Raw genomic sequence first — 15,352 nt, forward strand, 5'->3', positions numbered from 1 at the left:
CCTCTTATCACATCTCTAACCTCTGATCTCATCTCTAACCTCTCTGTCTCCTGCTGTCCAAGCAGGCCGTAGAGGAATGTGTGTTCCTATTCCCTGTGCTGTACAGGATCAAAGATCATAGTGTCCTCTGATGTTGTCCTGGTGACACAGAGGAATGCTCAAATCCCACACAGCTGAGTTATCAGGACTGGTTCATGTCCAGATCCAATGGCAGATCATCCTACACCAACCAGACCTGTATTTGATTTCTGTCCAGCTATGTTACATATACAGTGGGGCAAAAAAGTATTTAGTCAGCCACCAATTGTGCAAGTTCTCCCACTTAAAAATATGAGGGGCCTGTAATTTTCATCATAGGTACATTTCAACTATGACAGACAAAATGAGAAAAAAAATCCAGAAAATCACATTGTAGGATTTTTAATGAATTTATTTGCAAATTATGGTGGAAAATAAGTATTTGGTCAATAACAAAAGTTTATCTCAATACTTTGTTATATACCCTTTGTTGGCAATGACTGAGGTCAAACGTTTTCTGTAAGTCTTCACAAGTTTTTCACACACTGTTGCTGGTATTTTGTCCCATTCCTCCATGCAGATCTCCTCTAGAGCAGTGATGTTTTGGGGCTGTTGCTGGGCAACACGGACTTTCAACTCCCTCCAAAGATTTTCTATGGGGTTGAGATCTGGAGACTGGCTAGGCCACTCCAGGACCTTGAAATGCTTCTTACGAAGCCACTCCTTTGTTGCCCGGGCGGTGTGTTTGGGATCATTGTCATGCTGAAAGATCCAGCCACATTTCATGGCCCCATTCATTCTTTCCTTTACACGGATCAGTCGTCCTGGTCCCTTTGCAGAAAAACAGCCCCAAAGTATGATGTTTCCACCCCATGCTTCACAGTAGGTATGGTGTTCTTTGGATGCAACTCAGCATTCTTTGTCCTCCAAACACGATGAGTTAAGTTTTTACCAAAAGGGTATATTTAGGTTTCATCTGACCGTATGACATTCTCCCAATCTTCTTCTGGATCATCCAAATGCTCTCTAGCAAACTTCAGACGGGCCTGGACATGTACTGGCTTAAGCAGGGGGACACGTCTGGCACTGCAGGATTTGTCCCTGGAGTCCCTGGCGGCGTAGTGTGTTACTGATGGTAGGCTTTGTTACTTTGGTCCCAGCTCTTTGCAGGTCATTCACTAGGTCCCCCCGTGTGGTTCTGGGATTTTTGCTCACCGTTCTTGTGATCATTTTGACCCTACGGGGTGAGATCTTGCGTGGAACCCCAGATCGAGGGAGATTATCAGTTGTCTTGTATGTCTTCCATTTCCTCCCACAATTGCTCCCACAGTTGATTTCTTCAAACCAAGCTGCTTACCTATTGCAGATTCAGTCTTCCCAGCCTGGTGCAGGTCTACAATTTTGTTTCTGGTGTCCTTTGACAGCTCTTTGGTCTTGGCCATAGTGGAGTTTGGAGGGTGACTGAGGTTGTGGACAGGTGTATTTTATACTGATAACAAGTTCAAACAGGTGCCATTAATACAGGTAACGAGTGGAGGACAGAGGAGCCTCTTAAAGAAGAAGTTACAGGTCTGTGAGAGCCAGAAATCTTGCTTGTTTGTAGGTGACCAAATACTTGTTTTCCACCATAATTTGCAAATAAATTCATAAAAAATCCTACAATGTGATTTTCTGGATTTTTTTCTTCTCATTTTGTCTGTCATAGTTGAAGTGTACCTATGATGAAAATTACATGCCTCTCATCTTTTTAAGTGGGAGAACTTGCACAATTGGTGGCTGACTAAATACTTTTTTGCCCCACTGTAGTCTCTTGTGGCGGCAGGCTGAGACTGTTATTTTAGCAAATTCAGGGTTAGCCCCAATCGGGACTCGAACCCAACACCTTAGCCGTTACACCATGAGATCCGATCCTCCGAAAAAGATTGGTAGGTGTCGGGTTACGATTGCTTTATTGACTGCAATAAGTAATACTGAAGTGAAACTAAAGGCTGTGTTGCTGTTGAAGGCGTTTTATTAATGGTCCCACTATGAGAAGTAAGGCAGCACACCTGTCCAAAGTATTTCATCAATCTTAAACCTGACAACTGCACATTCAACTCAATAAATTGAGTTGTCTGCTATGTGTCTTTGAACATGCGAGTACTACAACAAATGCAACACGTCCTGACACCATATTATCAGCAAAATGCTACCAGTCAATCTGTGATATGACCAGCATTCCATCATCCTAAAGAGAATGGCAATCCCTTTCATTGTCCTCATCATCTCCCTCTGTGGTTGTGTGGGAGGCTGTGTGACTATAGGTGTGATCCTCTGCTGCCCCTCATGGCTGAGGTGTGTAGCGCAGGTACTTCCTTTCTGAGGGTAGCTCTTTGGTGTAGACCCCTGCAGGGAACATGGCTGCTGCCTCCTCCTCAGGGATATTTGGAGGAACCATCACGCGCTCGCCAGGCTGGATGGAGAAGGGGATGAGAAGGGGAGTTCGCAGAGAAAATAGAAATGGGCATTAGTGGCATGCCAATTGACATTGGATTCTAAGTGTTTGGAGATGTGATGAATGATGATGTTAACTGACTGTCGTTTGGGTCACTCAAGCTTCCATTTATATTTGACTGATAATACTTCCTGAAGGATGCTGCAAATTCCACTGTCAGGCTATAGAGCTTGATATGGATTGGCTGACTGACCTGCCAATCAGCAGGGGTGGCCACCCGGTTCTTTGCTGTGAGCTGCAGGGAGTCGACAACTCTCAGGATCTCATCAAAGTTACGCCCCGTTGTGGCAGGGTAGAGCAGGGACAGCTTCAGCTTCTTGTCTTGGCCAATCACAAAAACCTGAGACATAAAAACATGTCACACGTTGGTGGGATGGCATTAGGCAGGTAGGGGCTGAGCACTGGTGGAAAAAATACCCAACTGTCATAATTGAGTAAAAGTATAAATACCTTAATAGAAAGTTACTCAAGTAAAAGTCACCCAGTAAAATACTACTTGAGTAAAAGTATAAAAGTATTTGGTTCTAAATATAATCAAAAGTATCAAAAGTAAAATTTAAAATTTTTTATTAAGCAAAGCAGATGGCACCATTTTCTTGTTTTTAAAATGTATAATTTACAAACGATGCATTTATATGTAGTGAGTCTGCCAGATCAGACCGTAGGGATGACCACTTGCGTGACTTGGACCATTTTCCTGTCCTGCTAAGCATTCATCATATAACAAGTACTTTTGGGTGTCGGGGAAAATGTATGGAGTAAAAAATGTATTATTTTCTTTAGGAATGTAGTGAAGTAAAAGTAAAAGTAGTCAAAAATATAAATAGTAAAGTACAGATACCCCCAAAAACTACTTAAGTAGTACTTTCAAGTATTTTTTACCTAAGTACTTTACACTATTGGGGATGCATTTACTCACATGGCAAATGGTTGGCGGCGAGAGAAAGTGTGTGTGTGTGTGAGACAGAGTGAGAGAGTGTAGCAGATAAGGGCTGTGTTCACCAAAAGGCAGCCATCATGCGGTGATATCACCCTCACTGAGTCATATAAAAAGATTACATCATGCAGCAAGGGGCTGAGGTAATGAGTGTTTTTGCCAGATGGGATGGTGGGGCTTGGGGGAGGGGTAGTTAACTCATACTAGCCAGTGAAGGTAGGCTGCTTGCATCAGCATGAATAAGTAATGTTTATGGAAAATAGAGCACCAGAAAGAGGAGGACGATCTCATGGTGGGCAATGACTTACCGGAAACAGAAATGGTAGAGAGAGATACTGACAGGAAGAAAGCGAGAGAAAGTGTGGCTTGGAGTGTGTGTTTTTTGTTTGTCTGTACCTGTGTACATGTGTGTGCATGCATGTTTTGACACTCACACAGCGGGCAGTGAGGGGCATGCCGTCCTTGTCCTTCTCATCTGGGTCCAGCATGCCCAGGGCCACTGCCAGCTCCCTCTGATTGTCTGCTATGATGGGGAAGGGGAACGCACAGCCAGACTCCTCATTGTTGTATGCCAAGATGTCCTACAGGAACACAGCACATCCGTCCATTACTATACACTGGTCATTGGTTGACACACTCACAACTGGGTGTCCCAAATGGCACCTTATTCCCCTTTGACCTGGTCAAAAGTAGTGCATTATAAAGGGGTGCCATTTGGGAACAGCCTATACCTTGGTCCAGCCATGGTGGTCCTCCAGACTGTCAATGGACAGGGCGATCATCTTCACGTTGCGCCTGCTGAACTCGTCGCTGAGTTTGGCTGCTCGGCCCAGCTCTGTGGTGCAGACAGGGGTGTAGTCACGGGGGTGGGAGAACAGGATACCCCAGCTACAGAGAGAGGGGGCGGGAGTGATGGACAGAGGGTGAGAGAGGAAGATACAGAGAGAGAGGGGGGGTGGTTTGATGGACAGAGGGAGAGAGAGGAAGATACAGAGAGAGAGGGGGAGTGATGGACAGAGGGAGAGAGAGGAAGATACAGAGAGAGAGGGGGAGTGGACAGAGGGAGAGAGAGGAAGATACAGAGAGAGGGGGAGTGATGGACAGAGGAAGAGAGAGAGTGATGGACAGAGGAAGAGAGAGAGAGAGGGGGAGTGATGGACAGAGGGAGAGAGAGGAAGATACAGAGAGAGGGGGAGTGATGGACAGAGGAAGAGAGAGAGGGGGGTGATGGACAGAGGGAGAGAGCGGAAGATACAGAGAGAGAGGGGGGAGTGATGGACAGAGGGAGAGAGGAAGATACAGAGAGAGGGGGAGTGATGGGCAGAGGGAGAGAGAGGAAGAGACAGAGAGAGAGGGGGAGTGATGGACAGAGGAAGAAAGAGGAAGATACAGAGAGAGGGGGGAGTGATGGACAGAGGGGAGAGAGGAAGATACAGAGAGAGGGGGGAGTGATGGACAGAGGGAGAGAGAGGAAGTTACAGAGAGAGGGGGAGTGATGGACAGAGGGAGAGAGAAGATACAGAGAGGGGGGAGTGATGGACAGAGGGAGAGAGAGGAAGATACAGAGAGAGGGGGGGGAGTGATGGACAGTGGGAGAGAGAGGAAGATGCAGAGAGAGGGGGAGTGATGGACAGTGGGAGAGAGAGAGAGGGGGCGGAGTGATGGACAGAGGGAGAGAGAGGAAGATACAGAGAGAGGGGGGAGTGATGAACAGAGGGAGAGAGAGGAAGATACAGAGAGAGAGGGGGAGTGATGGACAGAGGAAGAGAGAGAGAGAGAGGGGGAGTGATGGACAGAGGGAGAGAGGGGGAGTGATGGACAGAGGAAGAGAGAGAGAGAGAGGGCGGGGGAGTGATGGACAGAGGGAGAGAGGGGAAGATACAGAGAGAGGGGGAATGATGGACAGAGGAAGAGAGAGAGAGAGAGGGGGGAGTGATGGACAGAGGGAGAGAGAGGAAGATACAGAGAGAGGGGGAGTGATGGACAGAGGAAGAGAGAGAGAGAGAGGGGGAGTGATGGACAGAGGGAGAGAGGGGAAGATACAGAGAGAGGGGGGGAGTGATAGAGGGAGAGAGAGGAAGATACAGAGAGAGAGGGGGAGTGATGGACAGAGGGAGAGAGAGGAAGTTAGAGAGAGGGGGGTGATGGACAGAGGGAGAGAGAGGAAGATACAGAGAGAGAGGGGGGAGTGATGGACAGAGGGAGAGAGAGGAAGTTACAGAGAGAGAGGGGGGAGTGATGGACAGAGGGAGAGAGAGGAAGATACAGAGAGATGGGGGAGTGATGGACAGAGGGAGAGAGAGAGAGGGGGAGTGATGGACAGAGGAAGAGAGAGAGAGAGAGGGGGGGAGTGATGGACAGAGGGAGAGAGAGGAAGATACAGAGAGAGGGGGGAGTGATGGACAGAGGGAGAGAGAGAGGGGGGGAGTGATGGACAGAGGAAGAGAGAGAGAGAGGGGGGAGTGATGGACAGAGGGAGAGAGAGGAAGATACGGAGAGAGAGGGGGGGAGTGATGGACAGAGGGAGAGAGAGGAAGTTACAGAGAGAGAGGGGTGGAGTGATGGACAGAGGGAGAGAGAGGAAGTTACAGAGAGAGAGGGGGGTGATGGACAGGACAGAGGAGAGAGAGAGAGAGGGGGAGTGATGGACAGAGGGAGAGAGAGGAAGATACGGAGAGAGAGGGGGAGTGATGGACAGAGGGAGAGAGAGGAAGTTACAGAGAGAGAGGGGGGGTGATGGACAGAGGAAGAGAGACAGAGAGGGGGAGTGATGGACAGAGGGAGAGAGAGGAAGATACAGAGAGAGTGGGGAGTGATGGACAGAGGGAGAGAGAGGAAGATACAGAGAGAGAGGGGGGAGTGATGGACAGAGGAAACGAGAGGAAGATACAGAGGGAGAGAGAGATTAGAGAGAGAGAGATTAGTTGGGGCCTGTTATAGGAATGTCAGCCTTTTTGTCTCTCTGCTCCTGCGTTTCTGTTTTAGTGGAGCGGCTAAGCTGTAAAATTTGACTCAAATCGTTCACTTTGTGATAAATGCACCACATTTGGTACAAAGGTAGATTTGGGTACCTTGAAAAGATTTAGATATGGAGTCACCACATATTTGCCTTCTGGAGGGCGTGGCAGTCCTTTTTCAAAATGGCCCTCGACTGTAACACTATGTTACAATTCAGAAGGACTGCTTTGACAAAAAGGCAACAAATTAGTCATGGTGCTAGATTTATTGATGCTGAAAAGATTAAGATATGGAGCCACCGCAGATTTGGCCCCTGGGGGCCAAGGCAGGTATCTTACAAAATGGCCACTGTTGGTAACACAATATTGCAGTTACAAAGTCATTTTTTGTTGTTGTTGATAAACACCAAATTTGGCAAAGAGTTCAATTTATATATCCTGAAAATATTTAGATAGGGAGCCATGACTTTTAGAGGTCCCTTAGGTAGCAGTAAGTACACATCTACCCAATACTGGCTCAATCACCACCAAAAGTCCATGGCATACCGAACTGTGGCACATAGCCTTTACTTTGTTGAAATAGCAGAACATATTCAAATGCAAGTAGAAAAACTAGTTTGTCATACTTTTGATCATGAAATTGGTTGAAATAAATATATTACAGCTTGAAAGATTTGTTGTCCACAGCAATTGTGAACTATTCCAACTCAATGGGGTGTTTTCCCAGGTACAGCTGAAGTTACTGTATTTGCTCAGTGCATTGCAAAGTAGCTTTAGTAGCCATTTTCTCTGGAACCCAACGTCTTAATGTCATGGTGTATATGAAGGCGAAGTCAGGTGCAGGAGAGCAGAGTATGATTAAATAAAGCTCACTTTATTGTAGTTCCAAACCGGGACCACAACAAAACAAACGCACTCAAAAAACGGAACAATAAAGTAAAGCGCTAAACGAACATCACTAGACATGAAAACAATTACACACAAAACATGATGGGAATCAGAGGTTAAATACAAGTAGATTGATTGGGGAAATGAAAACCAGGTGTGTATGAAAACAAGACAAAACAAATGGATACATGAAAAATGGAGTGGCGATGGCTAGAAAGCCGGTGACGTTGATCGCCGAACGCCGCCCGAACAAGGAGAGGAGCCGACTTCGGCGGAAGTCGTGACACTTAACCAGTAGACCAAAATAATATTCTGTTCTGGGCCGAAGCTGGTTGTAAGTCACAGGCAGGGCTACCTCATCTATAGAGCGTTCTAACTCACCTCAGATACAGTCTTAGAAATATTATTTTTCCTACAAAAGATAACTGCTGTATTTCCCTATGTACTCATTGTATTGTACTCTGTTAAACATTTTAAACAGATTCAGGCCAATAAGTATAGGCCATGACTTTATATACAGTGCATTTGAAAAGTATTCAGATAACTTCTCTTTTTCCACATGTTGTTATGTTCCAGCCTTTTTCTAAAAATAACGAAATAATTCCCCCCCTCATCAATCTACACACAATACCTCATAATGACAAAGCGAAAACATTTTGGGGGAAATATTTTCACATTTATTAAAAATACAAAACAAAAATACCTACCGTTCAAAAGTTTGGGGTCACTTAGAAATGTCCTTGTTTTTGAAAGAAAAGCACATTTTTTGTCCATTAAAATAACATCAAATTGATTAGAAATACAGTGTAGACATTGTTAATGTTGTAAATGACTATTGTAACTGGAAACGACTGATTTTTATGGATATCTACATAGGCGAACAGAGGCCCATTATCAGCAACCATCACTCCTGTGTTCCAATGGCAAGTTGCGTTAGCTAATCCAAGTTTATCATTTTCAAAGACTAATTGATCATTAGAAAACCTTTTTGCAATTATGTTAGTACAGCTGAAAACGGTTGTCCTGATTTAAGAAGCAATAAAACTGGCCTTCTTTAGACTAGTTGAGTTTCTGGAGCATCAGCATTTGTGGGTTCAATTACAGGCTCAAAATGTCCAGAAACAAAGACCTTTCTTCTGAAACTTGTCAGTCTATTCTTGTTCTGAGAAATGAAGGCTATTCCATGTGAGAAATTGCCAAGAAACTGAAGATCTCATACAACGCTGTGTACTACTCCCTTCACAGAACAGTGCCAACTGGCTCTAACCAGAACAGAAAGAGGAGTGGGAGGCCCCGGTGCACAACTGAGCAAGAGGACAAGTACATTAGAGTGTCGAGTTTGAGAAACAGGTGCCTCACAAGTCCTCAACTGGCAGGTTCATTTAATAGTACCCGCAAAACACCAGTCTCAACGTCAACAGTGAAGAGGCGACTCTGGGATGATGGCTTTTGGAACCACCAAGATTCTTCCTAGAGCTGGCCACCCGGCCAAACTGAGCAATCGGGGGAGAAGGGCCTGGGTCAGAGAGGTGACCAAGAACCTGATGGTCTGTATGACAGCGCTCAAGAGTTCCTCTGTGGAGATGGGAGAATCTTCCAGAAGGACAACCATCTCTGCAGCACGCCACCAATCAGGCCTTTATGGTAGAGTGGCCAGACGGAAGCCACTCCTCATTAAAAGAAACATGACAGCCCGCTTAGAGTTGCCAAAAGGCACGTAAAGGACTATCAGACCATGAGAAACAAGATTCTCTGGTCTGATGAAACAAAGATTGAACTTTTTGGCCTGAATGCAAAGCATCTGGAGGAAACCTGGCACCATCCCAATGGTGAAGCATGGTGGTGGCAGCATCATGTTATGGGATGTTTTGCAGGTGCAGGGACTGGGAGACTAGTCAGGTTTGAGGGAAAGATATATGGAGCAAAGTACAGAGAGATCCTTGATGAAAACCTGCCACAGGGGGCTCAGGACCTCAGACTGGGGCGAAGGTTCACCTTCCAACAGGTCAACAACCCTAAGCACACAGCCAAGACAACGCAGGAGTCTCTGAATGTCCTAGAGTGGCCCAGACAGAGCCCGGACTTCAACCCGATTGAACATCTCTGGAGAGACCTGAATATAAACCCAGCAAAAAAATAAACAGCCCTTTTTCAGTACCCTGTCTTTCAACAATAATTTGTAAAAATTCAAATAACTTCACAGATCTTCATTGTAAAGGGTTTAAACACAGTTTCCCATGCTTGTTCAATGAACCATAAACAATTAACTTCTCTAGGGTAGGGGGCAGCATTAAGAATTTTGGATGAAAAGCGTGCACAAATTAAACCGCCTTCTTCTCAGGCCCAGAAGATAGGATATGCATATAGCGCCACAGCATCATCGGACTGAGCTTGTTGTCATTGCAGGCAATCTCAACGCTGTGCGTTACAGGGAAGACATCCTTCTCCCTCATGTGGTACCCTTCCTGCAGGCTCATCCTGACATGACCCTCCAGCATGACAATGCCACCAGTCATACTGCTCATTCTGTGAATGATTTCCTGCAAGACAGGAATGTCAGTGATCTGCCATGGCCAGCGAAGAGCCTGGATCTCAATCCCTTTGAGCACGTCTGGGACCTGTTAGATCGGAGGGTGTGGGCTAGGGCCATTCCCCCCAGAAATGTCAGGGAACTTGCAGGTGCCTTGGTGGAAGAGTGGGGTAACATCTCACAGCAAGAACTGGCGAATCTGGTGCAGTCCATGAGGAGATGCACTGCAGTACTTAATGAAGCTGGTGGCCACACCAGATACTGACTGTTAGTTTTTTTTTACACATTATTTAATTTCTGTTTGTCACATGTCTGTGGAACTTGGTTCAGTGTATGTCTCAGTTGTTGAATCTTGCTACACCGGGGCAAAAAAGTATTTAGTCAGCCACCAATTGTGCAAGTTCTCCCACGTTAGAAGATGAGAGAGGCCTGTAATTTTCATCATAGGTACACTTCAACTATGACAGACACAATGAGAAGACAAAAATCCAGAAAATCACATTGTATGATTTTTAATGAATTTATTTGCAAATTATGGTATAAGTATTTGTTCACCTACAAACAAGCAAGATTTCTGACTCTCACAGACCTGTAACTTCTTCTTTAACAGGCTCCTCTGTCCTCCACTCGTTACCTGTATTAATGGCACCTGTTTGAACTTGTTATCAGTATAAAAGACACCTGTCCACAACCTCAAACAGTCACCCTCCAAACTCCACTATGGCCAAGACCAAAGAGCCGTCAAAGGACACCAGAAACAAAATTGTAGACCTGCACCAGGCTGGAAAGACTGCATCTGCAATAGGTAAGCAGCTTGGTTTGAAGAAATCAACTGTGGGAGCAATTATTAGGAAATGGAAGACATACAAGACCACTGATAATCTCCCTCAATCTGGGCTTCCACGCAAGATCTCACCCCGTGGTGTTAAAATGATCACAAGAATGGTGAGCAAAGATCCCAGAACCACACGGGGGGACCTAGTGAATGATCTGCAGAGAGCTGGGACCAAAGTAACAAAGCCTACCATCAGTAACACACTACGCCGCCAGGGACTCAAATCCTGCAGTGCCAGACGTGTCCCCCTGCTTAAGCCAGTACATGTCCAGGCCCGTCTGAAGTTTGCTAGAGAGCATTTGGATGATCCAGAAGAAGATGAAACGTGGCTGGGTCTTTCAGCATGACAATGATCCCAAACACACTGCCAGGGCAACGAAGGAGTGGCTTCGTAAGAAGCATTTCAAGGTCCTGGAGTGGCCTGGCCAGTCTCCAGATCTCAACCCCATAGAACATTTTTGGAGGGAGTTGAAAGTCCGTGTTGCCCAGCAACAGCCCCAACACATCACTGCTCTAGAGGATATCTGTATGGAGGAATGGGCCAAAATACCAGCAACAGTGTGTGAAAACCTTGTGAAGACTTACAGAAAATGTTTGACCTCTGTCATTGCCAACAAAGGGTATATAACAAAGTATTGAGATAAAATTTTGTTATTGACCAAATACTTATTTTCCACCATAATTTGCAAAAAAATCATTAAAAATCCTACAATGTGATTTTCTGGATTTTTTTGTCTTTTTTTGTCTGTACCTATGATGAAAATTACAGGCCTCTCTTATCTTTTTAAGTGGGAGAACTTGCACAATTGGTGGCTGACTAAATATATTTACACATGTTAAGTTTGCTGAAAATAAACACAGTTGACAGTGAGAGGACGTTTCTTTTTTTTGCTGAGTTTAGTTGTGCAGCAAGCTCTCCATTCAACCTGACAAGGGCTTGAGAGGATCTGCAGAGAAGAATGGAAGAAACTCCCCAAATACAGGTGTGCCAAGCTTGTAGCGTCATACCTAAGAATAATCGAGACTGTAATCGCTGCCAAAGGTGCAACAACAAAGTACTGAGTAAAGGATCTGAATACTTCAGTAAATGTGATATTTCAGTTTTTTTATTATACATTTGCAAAAATGTCTAATAACCTGCTTTTGCTTTGTCATTATGGGGCATTGTGTGTAGATTGATGAGGGGGGGAAACTATTTAATCCATTTTAGAATAAGGTTGTAATGTAACAAAATGTAGAAAAAGTCAAGTGGTCTGAATACTTTCTGAATGCACTGTAGATTAAAGGTTTGTGAAATAGTGGGTCAGTCTGTAGTCATTTAGTAAGATGGCTACCACAGCTCCATGGGGCCAAATCTGTGGTGACACAATATCTAAATCTTTTCAGGGTCCATAAATCCAGCTCTGTGGCAAATTTGGTGCCTTTACCTCAAAGCAGTCCTTCTGAATTGTAAACTCATGTTACAGTCGTGGGGTGGGGTATTTTGTAAGAGAGCCACCACAGCCCCAAGGGCCAAATCTGGGGCGGCTCTTTTCAAGGTACCTAAATCTACATTTGTACCAAATATGGTACTTTTATCACAAAGTGAACAATTGAGTCAAATTTTACAGCTTAGCCGCTCCACTAAAACAGAAACACAGGAGCAGGGAGACAGAAAGGCTGACATTCCTATGCTCGGCCCCTTCTAATCTCTCCATCTCTCTGTATCTTCCTCTCTCTTCCTCTGTCCATCACATTTTCAGGGACATAAATATGCATTTCTGCCAAATGTGGTGCTTTTATCAAAAAGTGAGCGATTTGGCCTCCCGGGTGGCGCAGTGGTTAAGGGCGCTGTGCCATCAGAGACTCTGGGTTCGCGCCCAGGTAACCGGCCGCGACCGGGAGGTCCATGGTGCGACGCACTATTGGCCTAGCGTCGTCCGGGTTAGGGAGGGCTTGGTCGGTAGGGATGTCCTTGTCTCATCGCGGGCCGGGCGCAGTGCGCGCTAACCAAGGTTGCCAGGTGCACGGTGTTTCCCCTGACACATTGGTGCGGCTGGCTTCCGGGTTGGATGCGCGCTGTGTTAAGAAGCAGTGCGGCTTGGTTGAGTTGTGTATCGGAGGACGCATGACTTTCAACCTTCATCTCTCCCGAGCCCGTACGGGAGTTGTAGCGATGAGACAAGATACTACTAAACCAAGTGGATAAAGGGGGGAAAGAACGATCTGTACTCAAAACACTTCCATTCTACGCATCAGTACACTCGATTTTTAATACTGTATGTAATACATACATTATTTGAGCACTATTGTTTTTTTAGAGTAAGAAATAATGAAATGTTTAATAGATCAGGGTAAGAAATAATGAAATGTTTAATATGATTTAATAAAACATGTTGATATTAAACCCTATTATGCCAAGCAGCCTAAAGATGTATTTGATCATGTAAGGAACCAAGAAGAAAAATATATGCGGCCTCAAGTGGGCCCACAGAGAACTTGTCTGGTTGCAGCAACTGACATTTCAGTGTTGTCAGCGTTTTCATTGAGTGGGCTTAGAGAACAAATGATTTGAGCTGCAAGCAAGCAGTTTTTTCCCTGACGTCTCAACCTAGTTAGACTGACACAACCAACTGGCCTAGATCAAATAAAACCACAGACCATGAGTAAAGATACACGTCTAAATATTATTCAGATAGGGGAAGAATAGCTGTTTATTATTATATCTACGAAAAAAATAGAGATGCCAAAGCATCCTCGCTATACCCAATAGCGTTAGGTATCAGATTAAAATTCATACCAACACAGTTTGAGTACAGTAGGATATGACAGCTATCAGCATAATCAACTTTACGACTTTTGCCAAACTATACTAAACCTTTATTTTTACAGGTGAATGATTTGGAACTCATTTCTTTAGAAACAGGTACCTTGTTGAATGCAAATGATATAGTGAAATCGAAAAGAAAACATCAATTATATAACGGAAAACTGGAATCTCAGGTAGTATATTCCAAAATGCTAACACGTGATTTCAATCGATGGCATATTTAATGTCATATCAGCCTTTAAAATTACTTACGAGTCACCCAAAAAATCGTGGAATTTAATTTTGCCGTTAGTGGTTTCGGCCTCAAAATTAGGAAACACATCTCCTAGAAGTAGTCCGGGCATGGTCACAATGAAGACCCGCGCGCTCCAGTAGCAGCATACTGATGACAGCAGGTTCAAATCGTCTAACCCGGAACAGGTTTTAACACTTCGTAAGATCATTTTTCAAGTGTCAAATGTCATATTTTTGTAGACATGATTTTTTTCTCTCACTTATCCAGTTTGCTTTTAAGGTGATAAAAAAATACAAAAACTATTTATAAAAAGCGTTTACAGGTGACTTGGACGTGTTATCATTTGTTTGCTTTTTTCAAGTGTCAACTGTACGTTTTACACGTGTTCTTTACACCTGTCCAGTGCGCATTTACAGGTGATTAGAACACTTGTTATGGTCATTTTTGCACATGTTCTATATACCTGTCCAGTATGCTTTTACAGGTGATTAGAAGGCTCTAACCCAGAGTCTCATTCCAGAGACTGGTTGGGCCGAGCCCCGGGGACATACTGGTTGTTATTAGCTAGCAACCTGTGGCTCTCCAAGCAGTTAGAGGTGTGCGTCTTTGGGGACTCCTCCTGTGGCAGCATTCTGCACCTGGTGAGGTTGGTGGAGATCACTGGCCACTCCGTGCCTTGGTTCATCGGCACCTTGTACTGTTTACTTCAGTGAAACCATCCCTTTAAAGCTGCATTAGGTTAATGGTCTGGACAATATCACACACAGAGCTGCATAATTGGCAAACAGTTAATCAATTCCCGAAAGTGTCTGATATTTCCTTTATATCTACCAATTAATTTTGCGTTCAGTGGTAGGCAAAGGGCAGTATCCATTTTAATCGTGGCTCCATCATCGAGCCGGTCTGTAGTAGCTGGCATGGCGGTGGGCCTGCGCCAAATACCAGGGCCCATGGGAAAGTTCCCTGCCTTTAACCTGCCGACAGTGTCACCTCTGCAGAGTCAAAGGAAAAACAGAAGCGGCTGTTCATTGCTTTTTAAGACTCTTTAGAACCTTGCATGGGCCAATATTTTACCATGACATTTGTGGTATGGTGACTTGAAACATCCGGTTGACTGAACAACTCTTCCTTGCTCACTCTGTTTCTCTCTTCTCCTCCCCTTGTCATCATCAGCTCTACTCCTGGACCTGGTCCGGATTGTGAAGACTTTGTTCCACTGTCAGAGGCCTCCCGCCCAGAACCGCTCCAACATGTTCTCTTACCTTCTTCGTGGAGTATTTCATCAAAGGAGACTTAATTTCAACCAGTAGAGAATGTGAAATGCTTCATTGAAAGAAGTTAATTATCCAAATGTTATAATTACATAATATATGCATTATAAATATAATTGTAATATTATAAATACAAGTTCAATCTGTACTTCAATGCACATCTGTTGTGCATTATAAAAACAGGAGGAACGAGGTGGCAAGAGAGCTGTAAAAGACAAAGGGAAAGAACAGAGGAGCAGGGAAGATAGTATATGATTAATGAATTACAGTGCTACCCTAATAATCTCTCAGAGACTGTTAGAGAAAATAAGGTAGTTAAAGAGACAAGTGTTCAACAGGAATCTGTGTGTGTGGCCACACCTGGTGCCCACACTAAGT

At 44.6% G+C, this 15,352-nt stretch overlaps 1 protein-coding gene across 1 annotated transcript; it reads right to left on the minus strand.

Annotated features, from left to right (window-relative positions):
* Positions 1-2,011: 2,011 nt before the first annotated feature.
* On the minus strand, positions 2,012-14,579 carry LOC135512051 (peroxiredoxin-6-like). The gene is made up of 5 exons (XM_064933663.1): positions 13,721-14,579; positions 4,181-4,337; positions 3,884-4,030; positions 2,706-2,852; positions 2,012-2,470 (listed from the first exon to the last, which is right to left on the minus strand). The coding sequence occupies exons 1-5, from the start codon at positions 13,909-13,911 to the stop codon at positions 2,342-2,344; spliced, it is 771 nt and encodes a 256-aa protein (XP_064789735.1). The 5' UTR covers positions 13,912-14,579; the 3' UTR covers positions 2,012-2,341.
* Between the last annotated feature and the right edge of the window lie 773 nt (positions 14,580-15,352).

This window comes from Oncorhynchus masou, chromosome 3, assembly GCF_036934945.1.
Source record: "Oncorhynchus masou masou isolate Uvic2021 chromosome 3, UVic_Omas_1.1, whole genome shotgun sequence".
In the NCBI taxonomy this organism is placed as follows: domain Eukaryota; kingdom Metazoa; phylum Chordata; class Actinopteri; order Salmoniformes; family Salmonidae; genus Oncorhynchus; species Oncorhynchus masou.